Below are 12,107 nucleotides of genomic sequence, written 5' to 3'. Positions count from 1 at the left end.
GGTCTCGTTTGTATCTGACTTTGCTTTTATACTGTTTGCAAAGAAATACCATGGAAAGTTATTAGTTCTGATTAGTTTTAGAGCTCCTTCGTAGTATTCGTGTTTCTGTTGAATGACAGAAGTTTTTACTCCCTGCAGTTTACCCCAACTTCTGGAAGTGAAGCCTGATTAGCAAATATTCCAGATTTCTGTTTTTAGTAACAGTTGAAATTGTGCAGATTTGGAATAAATCAATAACTTTGTTTTTTTATCTCAGCACCAAGGACTGTCTATATGATTCTAGCCGCCAGTGCAGAGCTTACAGTTTAACGGTTATAGATGAGTTTGAGTGTGTGCGCACGCACCGAGGTGAAGACTCTTCAATGCTCTTTTGACATGGAGGGCAACAAAGAACCACTTCCTCAGAATCCCATCAAGGATAAACTGAAATGAAATTGGAAGGAAGCACGGTGTCTTGATACATTTATACCCAACTGTTCCAAGTCTTTTTCCACATTTATAACCACGAATGGCAATGCATTTGTGATCCACCTGCACAAAGTCCACAATTGTGAAGTGGATGAAAAATGATAACATGACTTTTCTATAAATTCATACGAAGATCTGGAAAATTTGGTTTTCTTTAGCATTAGGCACCTGTTAATCTAATACCACTAAATAAAATCCAGTGCAGAAGTCACCTAAATATCTCCCATTTATTGGTAAAATCCAGCTGTTTTGTGAAAGCTTCAGTGGTTTATTAGTTAAATGGCATTAAAACAAGGAAACTGCAAACGGGTGATGTTAACAATATGATCACATATCCAACCCTTATCGAATAGGGATGATAAAAGTCCTGATGGTAGTGTGCCACATCGGTGCCTCGGACAGACGAGACCATCAGTTCACCTTTTGATCTACAGGAAATTGTTTGGATCAAAGCATGCTGTGTGTTAGAATGGCCCAATCAAAAGTCCAGACCTAAATCCAATTCAGAACTTGTGGTGAAATTTGACAAAAGATGCTGTCCACCCAGTTTAAAGGACATTGCGCTATTTTACAAAGTTTATAGAGACATGCCCCAAAAAGAGGTTCTACAAAGTATTGACTCAGGGGGGCTGAATACAAATCCACACCACACTTTTTAGATTCCTTCCTCTTCACAGCAATGCATTATTTGTTGGTACATAATATCTCATCAAAATTCATTCTAGTTTGTCAAAATGTTAGTCATTTCTACCACTTATTCCATAGTGGGTCACGGGGAAGCTGGTGCCCATCTCCAACAGTCTGTGGGCGAGAGGCGGGGTACACCCTGGACAGGTCGCCAGTCCATCGCAGGGTTTTGTCAAAATGTGATACAGTTCAAAGGGTAAGAATATTTTTTAAGCTTCTTCAAGCAGTATGAAGCTACTCACTACATCACTGAGGGTTAAATAACGTGTCGACTGCTGAAACATAATCATCCTTGCAGTAATTATCCATTAAGAGGCTTGTTTTAGTTTGCTTTGTTAAATCCAGGTAATGTGTGTTACCACCTTTCTGGTTGTGATTGGCTTTAATGCCTATCAAAAATAAAAGTAAACTACAATATATTTTATTAACCCTCTGGGAAACCCATCACCCTGTCAAGTACTAGACGTTTTAATGGTTTAATTGCCCTGTGATAATTGAAACTACACTCCCCAGCAGCATTCAAACACAGGTGAAAAAAAAAACTCAGAGATTCACAAAACCAAATATTAGATGTCTAAAAATGGTGTGATCATTCTGAGGGATGAATCAGCAACCTGTAAAACATAGACCAGGGGCCCTAAGCAATGCAAACTGATGTTTTTGTGATGACCCTGATGAAGGCCACAAGCAGTTGAAGTATTGACAAAAATGTTGAGTCTTATAAGGACCCCCAAGCAAATCAATAAATGACTAAAAGATAGGTTGCTTGACGTTCTAGGATGCTCTGAATCTTCTACAGATAGGTGTGGGCAGAATTGGAAATATCTCATCGGATGGCAGTTAAAATTGAGGTCCTTGGAGAGAGAGTTAGAGAGACAAGGCTGACAGTGGATATATTGACCAAAAGGTCAGGAAAAAAGAGAAATACTGCTGAGAAGGTCCATGGATGAGGAGATGTGGAAGGTGGGAGTGACTGAAGAGGATGTTCGGGGTGGATCTACTGTGGCCTGCCCTGACGGAAGCGGGAGGAACAAGATCTACAGCTGTACATAGCTGGGTGTAATGAAGTTTCAAACCTGGTCCTCCAGGCATACTGCCCTAAAGGTTTTCGATGTTTCTCTGCTTTAACACGCCTGATTCAGATGATTGCAGCTCGGCAAAAGCCTGTTAATCAGCCATCAAATGAAATCAGGTGTGCTGAAGCAGGGAAACATTTAAAACATGCAGGGCAGTTTGCCAGGTTTCAACCAGGGTTGAAAAACACAAATCTAGAGGTATTAAGCATAATAAATAATAAATTCTCTTGAATAAAGAAGCTTCAGAGCTGCCTTCATTTTTCATGATGCACTTCAACTTCTTAATGACACAATAGCAACAATATAGCAGCTGGAGTTTAAATAAATAAGTGAGGAGCCTGTAATAACGTACCTCTAGGTTTTATGCCCTTATTCATTGATTATATTACTTACTTACTTATTTTAGCAAAACCTTCTTACACCCATAGATGTGAAGGCTGGGACGTAGACAGGCCTGTAAATTATGTACTCGGCTCATTCTAAACAACAGCTTATATTACTGCATACAAGGTCCAGATCCATTGATGCATCACGTGTAAACAAGACACCTAGATCATATGTACACACACATCGCCTCCGTGTAATGCATACAGGTGCATCTCAGTAAATTAGAATATCATTGAAAAGTTAATTTCTTTCAGTATTTCAATTCAAAAAGTGAAACTCATATTCTGGGTACTTGATTTTCTAATGAAATGCAAATTTTACGTGAATCTCTCCTTAGCCCTAGTAAGACACTTCTGATGTTGTCTCTTGTTCAGGAGTGGCTTCACACAGGCAGAGTGAAAGTTGTCGCCCATGTCTTGCATATGTCTGTATGTGATGGCTCTGGAAGCACCGGCTCCAGCTGCAGTCCACACCTTCTTAATCTCCCCAAAACTCTTGAATAGGCTTTGCTTCTCTAGATAATTGATACGTGTTGCATGTGGACTTTTTGCTACACTTTTTCCTTCCGCAAAACTTTCCATTAACTCTGTAACTGTAACTCTGTTTACAGTTAGTTTCTTTACCAAAGAGCTTATACCTTTCCCATAATTGCAGAGGCTATTAAACAGCCACGACATAACAGTTCTCTTTTAAAAATCTTTATACAGGTCTCATTTAATAAAAATAATATTTGCTTTGGGTTTTCAGTAGCTATCAACCATAAGCACTAAATTAAAGGAAATAAATGCTCGAAATACCCTTTGACGTGTAATGAATATAAATAATAATTGGACTGAATTTATTCAGCATTTTCTAGTCACACCAACCACTCAAAGCGCTGTAGAGTAGAGCCACATTCACCCAGTCACACTCACAAACACACACACATTCATACACCGATACTGAGATGGGTAGGCAACTTGAGGTCAATTGCCCAGGGGCACATTGACGTGTGGCAGGAGGAAGCCAAAGTCAAACCCACAACATACAGATTGCAGGACAGCTTCCTGCAGTCGAGATGCAACTGTATGTTTTCAATAGGCTGCATAAGCCAGCTATAAAACTGTTTCATTTTAAAAGATGCAATTAAAAAGGAAAGGTGTTCAGGCATGTGAACATCTGGATAAATATCCATGTTTCTTTGTAAAGCTTTAGTCTTTCACAGAAAGCCCCAGAACCTCAAATCAGTTTCTGTCCAACAGGGACCCCTAGTGACTTCTGAAAGGTAATGCAGCTCAACTGAAATACTGCAGCCTCAGTTCTTCCAGATCTGGGTCTCTAATCATTGCTCAGAAATCTTTTTTAAAGAGACATACGTTTGGATATTTGAAGTGATTCTGATTGAGGTAGAAAAATAAAAATGTTTCTATTTAATTTAGTTTTGTTGTTTTTACTCGCCCAGGCAGGCTGCTTCTACAATCATCCACATCTGGTCCTTCTACTCTCAGCCCCTGCTCCTCTTTTTAGAGGATTATTGCACATCTAATTATCTGGACCACAAACACAATCAGTGGGGCGTTTTGATGCTTGCTCTGGAAAACAGAGAGGAATTACAGAGTTTCATTTCTTAGTCAAGTGCATTGACTTTCAAGAGGCCCCTCAGATGTATTAGAAGAGCCTCCATCTAAATGATTAGCATTGATTTTCTGCAGGAAACCAGTTACTCTGTTGCTGGAGCAGAGGGAGCTGAAGTACTCATCTGTCCTGGTGGCAGAGTCCCGACAAACTGACAGCAAAGCACTGGTTCTGCTTTCTCATCAACTGTTCTTGCTAATTAACCTTGGTTTTAGGTTTTAATCAGTCTGACTGAAAGCATCACTTTGAAACATGCTCTGGAAGAAACTGAGTTTGTTCCTTTATGTGATGATGTACCGGTCCCACCATGTTGTTTTGATAGCTAGGTTCAATTCAGAAATTAAGAATCCTGCTAGCCGGACTGATAAATCTTTGTTGCTTTATGATTGTCCCTCACAAGGCTGTATGTTTAGGGTGGTTGTCCTGCTTGGAGATGAACCTCCACTTGAGTCTCAAGTCTCTGGTTGCCTTTGAAAAGATGTCTTCACGCATTCAACTGTATTTAGCTCCATCCTTATCTTCTAAACAACTCCAACCAGTTTCCCTGTCAAAAACTAGCACCCCACAGCGTGGTTCTGTCACCATTATGTTTCACTGTGTTCAGGGTGATTTAGTTTTAGTTTTCCCCAACACAGCGTTTTAAATGGGAGGCAAAAAGTTCTGGTTTGGACTCGTTTGACCAGACCACCTTCTTCCACATGGTTGCTGTGTCCCCTGCACGATTTGTGAATAACTTTAAACAATGGTTTTAGGACTAGACCATTAGTCTTCCTGTCCACTGATTCTCCCACCATCTTCGCTGTTTCTCCAGAGGCCTGATATTTCTGCTGTGTTTTTCTACCAATGATCTGAAACCTCTGAGGCTTTGAAAATGTTTAAGAGGCGAGAATACTTTGTCAAGAGACCATATATCTGTTTATGCTTTTAATTTGAAATGGAAATATTTAACATTTATATGAAAAAAGGGTTTATATTTTTTTTTTTGCAGTTTGAACAGAAACAAAAAGTGTGCTTGCAAAATATAGACACTTGACAAGAAGTGTTTGTTTGCGATTTTTAATACTTTTTCTTTAATGATTACACAGATCCTTGAGTCGAGTAACAGAAAGCAGAAGATCCAACTCCAACAATCTTGACAATGTTCAAAAACAGGTAAGGAGAGTTTTGTCCAGAAAACCTTTAATCATCAATAGTATTAGTAGTATGACACTTTTTTTTAATAAATATTCAGATATATACAGATACAGCAGAAATGGTACATTCTTTTTTTCATCTTCAAATTGCTTCACGTTTTTTGTACAAGCCAAAATATCTGCCATTTTTATTTATATTCATGCAAAATATAGTTTCTCAGATTAATGAAAAATAAAAGAATTCGGTGAACTTTTTCACCTTGCTTTGATGTGCAATCTCAGCTTATATAAGCGCCATAATTAGCATCAGAAATTTTGCAAATTAAAAAGAGGTGCACTTTGTGCCAGACACAATAGAAGCAGGTAAAGCAAAATTAAGGCCATTCCAACTTTGCAAAGAAGACCAATAAATGAATAATCATAGTACTTCCATTAATTCACAGCAGTTCAGGTTTCACTGTATTTTCCCTCTGAGCATCAGATTGTACAATACATACACTAAAATACAGGTGAAACATACAAACAAAAAATCCCCATCAAAATCATCGATCTTGAAAATATCAAACCATGCTTCTTTAAAATCCAGTTTAGAAATTAAATTTTAATGAACGTTTCTTGTTCACTTTCAATATGATGCTATATCAACCCAATATATTTTACATATTATACCTTTTGCAACTCCAACCACTACATTATAATCAATGACTAATACAATAATATGAGGCTGACGATGATGGAGATATGATGCACAGTAAATCCATACTAGAGGAAAGGCTCATGAATCATGTAACATGGTTAAAAAATTCATAATATGTGTGTAGGTCCATTTTTCATTTTCTTTTTTCCATTGTTTTTTGGTTGCATATTCAACCTGATATGGCACGAGAAGATACATGTATGTGTGTTCCAGAAAAATGGATGCTGGCTCATGAACAGAAGTGCTTCGAGTTGGAATGTTTATGGCACAGAAGGAAATATTAGTTCCTAATGAGACAGAGCTTGTTTCTGAGGATTTCCGCTCTGGTTTTGGTTTTATTCAGAAGGGCAGAAGAGACATCAATACAAGCAGAGATAGAGAATTAGATTCTGTAGTCCCAGAGGAGCTCAAGATTGAAATGTCTGCCGTTTAGGTAATGGATTTATATTTTTTAATAATATATTTATGCTACACCATTTAGCTGGGAAAAGTCGCATCTTTGCAAAAACAGTTTGATTTCAGGATTCACTGAAAATCCTATAATACTTTTCTTTTTTTTACTTTCATCCACAAATAAGCTATATGTTGAAAAATATGTAAGGGAGCTTAGAAAAATACACTGTTTTTGTGACTTCATATTCTTAAATTTAACTCCCCAATGACACTTGTTTTGGATATTGTTTATTCTAAAGGTCATTGCAGAATGTATCTGATATTCATCATTCCCTCACACTAATTAAACATTTCAGTTTATCAGTGACAGATATCGGTTGTTGTTGTGGTTTCATGAGAATTTTGAGCACCCATAAAACTTCTTTAGCGAGATTATGGTGGTTTTGTTATGATGGCGGCAGTGTGGATTGCTCAGAAGTTAATGCCTTGATGCAGTTAGGGTTAACCTGAAACTGAAAAACTTGCTAATTAATTACTTTGTTTAAAACTGCCCCCGGCAGGCATTGGAGCGGCTTGCAGTTTCAAGCACCTCCCAAAGAACAGGGTCAGAGATGGAAAAGGATGGATTCAGTTACTGCACACATTTTTTGTTGCTTCTCTTCAAGACTAAAAGTATAATGAAGTGGAATATCAATTAGTGGATTAGAGTAGTCTGTCTTTGTAAAAAGCCAGACCCAAAAGGCAAAGCTTTAGATATTCTGTGATAAAACTATCATCTACAGTCATGAGCTGTTGGTAATGATTAAGGTTCTTGAATACAAGCAGCTGAGATGAGCTTCTGCTGTGGAATGGCTGAATTTACCTTTGAAGGAAAAACATACATGCAGCATATGTTGCCTTTGGTAATGTATGTATTTTGAAGCACAGTTGTTTCTAAAAAAAATGTCTGTGCCTAAAATCCTGTGACTTGTGACGTCTCAATACATTTATGTGCACACTGGCGGTTCTTGCATAAACGAGGAGACTCTGTATCGTTACCCAGAATACTCTGGGTAAGTTGAGAGATTTTTAACTATATTTTGGAGAGCACTAAATATCCCAAATTTGAAGGAGATTTTACTGCTCGTCTGAATATAAGGTTCTCCTAATCGCCAAAAGACATTAACCACTTGGGGACTATTATCTTGAATTTGCCTCAGACCACACGACAGCCATAGTGGCAAAAGTCTACCACCAATACATGTTGATACATATTCAACACATAAAGTATTGTAATGGAAATACTTTGTCACCATGTAGTGGTAGGAGTTCTACCCAATAATGCCTAATTTAACTAACTTCCATACTAAATACCTACATTTATATCTGTTGTGCTATATGCAAATTAACATCTTTACTTAATTTAGAATCAGCTTAACAGCAAAAACACAAACAATACATTTTTAATAATAGTTGTAAATCAATTCAGTCATTAAGGGGTCAAAACTGTTCATTTTGTTTGTGTTTTGTTCAGAAATGGAATCAAGGTTTCATAACTCTCAAACTGTGTTTTAAAGAATTTCTAATTAAAACAAACCAGCTTTCTTTTTTGTGTGTTTTAGATCCTGAGCTAGAGATGACCAAATGCAACCCCTACTACCTAAAAAATACAGTGTTAAATTAACCCTTAAATTTTGTGTTGAATGTGGATCACTACGCAGATTCCAACCTCTGTATCATTAGCCAGCCAGGTTGTATAGCCATGTTTTCCTACAAACCCATGTCTCCATTGACTGTCCATCACAATGAGCAATAGAAAACCATTTTCAGGTGACTCCACAGTTAACATCTAACATGCGTGTCTATGTCACCCCTGATAGAATGGTGCCCTGGGCATCACTTCTCTGGATTAAAACCAACCAACTGAGATGGTTTTGGCTTCTGGTGGGATAAGGGATTGGGACAGATCCAGGACTCACTAGTGAGATGATCTTTCTTGACTCTGGGCGTCCCCCAGATGAGGTTTAGGAGGTAGCTGCAAAGAGAGACGTCTGGGGATCTCTGCTAAATGTGCTGCCGTTGCAACCTGGCCTTGAATAAGCAGCTGAAGATGAATGACCTAAACACACGTTAACCAAGAGTTAGGAAGTAACTGTCAGGTGATAATGAGCATGAAAAGTTGCACAACAATGTATTTGGAATGAAATGCATAGCTTTTTGGGTGATGTCTATTTATATGGCACTTTTTATTTTAAAGTCTAGAATCAGAATGAATGAATCAGTGAGTGGCATAGCCCTTCAGATCAGTCGCACATACCTTCATTCACAAAGCCTAGGATATATATTTATACAGGAATAAATCAGATTCCTGATATGACAAATAAAAAGTACCACCATCTATTTAAGGATATTCAGAAAATTGGTTCTGCAAAAAAAAAAACTGCGTAGGCCATAAATGTTGTGTGGTTGGCTAAGGAATGACTCTTATATTCTCCAGATGTTATATGGCACATAACAGGAACATTACAAAAGGCTCTAATATTCCAAGGGCACTCTGTTTTTTCAGTTTCATGTAGAAAATAAGTGCCTGAAGCTGGTTCTCAAAATATATGCTATGTGTATCATTCCTCATCTTACCAAGAGCCTAAGAACAATGAGTGATTAGTTTCACTTTTCACGAAGAAAACCTGGCAACAGAACTAGATTTTAAAGCAAATACAATAATGACATACTGTTCTTGTCCAGTGATGCAAAGCCAATGATTATCAGCCTCAATTTATACATTTATGAGCCATATTCATTTTTTTTTTAGGTGCTAAAATACATTTTATGTGATGAGAATAAATAAATCTCTTTTTAAATAATATCACAACATTAACAGTACATCTCTAAGGTAAATTTTAGATTTTTCTTTGCTTGAAAACTGGAAATTTCCCAGAACGGTTGCGTTTTTAAACGTTATGAATATTCAGCGTAGACTACACAGATGACTTAGTGAACATAATATTCTTTTGTGCGTTAACTTGGGCAAAACCTTAATATCCAGGTAGATTTGGATGAGTCTATTTCTTTTTACAGATCAGTTTTTCATGCAGTCATCTGCATGCTTTTGGGCCAAAAGTGCCTTTAAGAGGTCATTACCTCGACATTCTCACCTATAATCGTGAAGGTGTTAATACTTGAAATGGAAGAGCAATCAAGAAGTAAAAAAAAAAAAAACGAAATTGCATATACTGATCATTGCATAGGGAAGCCTGGTGCAAAGCAAAATTATCAATCAATCACATCAACCAGCCTGACTGATCAAATTCCATTCAGTGTGGTAAAATAAATCCAGTTGCTGCATTCTGCGTGTAATGATGTAGTTCTATGAGGTTCACAGCTACATTTAGTTCATGTTGATGAGATGGAGGTAATGTTTTGTGGTTTTATAATCTGTATGATTTAAGATGTTTGTCCTCTTGCTTGGGATCAGGATAGGAGGAGCATGTTGGTGTCACATTGAGACAGGGATGAGGCAAGGAAGCACTCAGATGTAAACATGTGGATGTTTCAGTCCCAACCAATACAGCAAAGGAAAATGAATCAGAATCTGCATTTTTTTTACTTCGGTCAAGGATCGAGCTGGTCTTTCTTCGGCTGATGGTGTCGAACTAAAATCTCGATCAAAACAAAAACCCAAAAGACATCAAACTGCTCGCCCTCCTGCCAGAAGAAAAGGTCCGAGATGATGAGAGTTGCACAGCCACAAGTGACACGTTTAGTTGGCACATATATTAATTAGTATTTATAGTAAAAAAAACAAAAAACAAAAGAAAAACACACAAAGATGCAGAGTGAACGTTATTAAGAACTGATAGGTGTTGATCACACAGGTATTAATCAGCTCTGGGTGTCCAGTATTTTTTTGTGTCTTGTCTTCATTTTATTTTCATAATCCAGGAGCAGCGACAAACTTCAAGTGTCTCTGCAATTTTTGTGGCGTTGGCAGCAGGAGGGAGGAAAGCTTTGACAAGTGCTTGCAATACATGTTTGAAGCAAATCTAGATATATAGAATGCATGATCCTTGCATCAATTAATTTACTGGAAGCACTAAACCGCCATCTTACTTTCTTTTTTTTTTGAGGTGAAACATCCTTTGTTCCAGATGTCCACCCTTGGAGACATGGTCCATATATTTTCCAATTATGAATGATAAGTATATTACACTGCTGTAGGCCTCTTGCACCTTTCCCACCCCATCCCTACATCATATTTCCATATACAATTATATATCTGTCTTCACAAAAAAGCTAAAATTAAATACAAGACCTTTTTGTCTCCTTTTATTCCAGTCCATTCACTCCCAAACATGTTTCTGTGTGTCTTTGAAAGTTCATGTTTATTTTGTCACGTTTCTTCTTCAATATATTGCCACATTCAAATATCATGCATTTTACTGCATTGCTATTGCACTGGTCCAGACTGTTAAGGGGCTTTAAAGAGACAGGAGAAGGGTCTGGGATTCAGGAGGAGGGAATGAAGGGTAAAGAGGAAGGAAAAAAAGCAATAAAAGCTTCAAACGAATTGGTCAGGTGGGGTTTAGAGGAGGCCGCAAAAAGCAGCAAATCCTTGACCAAAAAGGAAAAGAGTGAAAGAAGATGACAAGAGGTATGGCTTGAAAAGAGGGCCAATACTATCTGCCTTGGAGTCATCTTTGTCACATATTTTTAATTTGTTTTGCTGCTTTCTTTGCGTCACATCACTGTCGCCCTTTTCCTCCATTTGGCTACTGCTTATGGATGTCCTCGCTGCGGATGATCTTGTAAGTGATCCAGTAGAAAATGTTAAAAATGAGGAAGACGAGTGGAAAGGCCACGCGAGACACTGTGTCAATGCGCTTGGCCCGGCTGATGAATAGCTTCTTCATCTCCTCGATGCTCTTCTCGGGCGCTGCCGAGGTCGGGGCATTGTTGTTGTTGCCCTTGATGGCCATCCCATCCTTGGCCTGCAGGCAGGCAGGACCCATGCCATACCCGGGGAAGCTGAAGCGCCCATCACCCGGGTCCTCCTCCTGCAACACAGGCCAAGACTCAGGCTGTTAGGAACCAGAGAAAAAAACATCACAGTTGAGAGCTCTGTTTGAGTTCAGGGAGACTGCAGATAAATTTTCAACAAGAAAAGCAAATATTAAACACATGAGATAAAAAGGCCATGACCTTGTGCCTGCTTTAGAGTACATAAGGCCATATAATCTTTAAGTTAGCAATGCCAAATTCTGTATCTTGTCTTAGCTCAAGCATTATACACAAGAAAATGGCCGTAAAGTGTTCAAGCTCTTTCAATATTATAGGGCCGTTTGCATTTTTAGTAGAAGGTCTAGATGATTATTGTGAATTCACATTTGTATTAGATAAATGCTGAAATTTAACCAGTGCTGCCACATCATCAATTAATTAACTGATAGTAACAATTATTAATACTTGTTACTATGTCATGTTTGTACCAGTTACTGTGATTGTCTCATTGTTTTGAACCATATTCCACTTCCACTAGCTCTGCTTTAACTATTTTTTTTTTTTGGTGACCGGGATATTTGTTTGCCCCTTACATGTTTGAGATGAGCAGACAGAACTTAACATCAACGACAAACAGAGCAAAAACTAAATCTAGTTTTAAAAGATGTTTTTACT

General features: G+C 38.0%; 1 protein-coding gene across 5 annotated transcripts in view; it reads right to left on the bottom strand.

The window, feature by feature from the left end:
- Nucleotides 1–5,272: 5,272 nt before the first annotated feature.
- glra1 (glycine receptor, alpha 1) overlaps nucleotides 5,273–12,107 on the bottom strand; it is a 172,013-nt gene continuing 165,178 nt past the window's right edge. For 3 of the 5 annotated variants that reach the window (XM_047353665.1, XM_047353666.1, XM_047353668.1), the window contains one exon: nucleotides 5,273–11,512. In XM_047353665.1, the coding sequence (XP_047209621.1) occupies nucleotides 11,204–11,512 (309 nt within the window). In that variant the 3' untranslated portion in view covers nucleotides 5,273–11,203. The remainder of the gene's footprint in view (nucleotides 11,513–12,107) is intronic. The other 2 variants (XM_047353667.1, XM_047353669.1) reach the window with 1 other exon arrangement.

The sequence above is a fragment of the Girardinichthys multiradiatus genome, chromosome 23 (assembly GCF_021462225.1).
Source record: "Girardinichthys multiradiatus isolate DD_20200921_A chromosome 23, DD_fGirMul_XY1, whole genome shotgun sequence".
Classification (NCBI taxonomy): domain Eukaryota; kingdom Metazoa; phylum Chordata; class Actinopteri; order Cyprinodontiformes; family Goodeidae; genus Girardinichthys; species Girardinichthys multiradiatus.
This window is presented reverse-complemented; position numbering and strand designations above follow the sequence as displayed.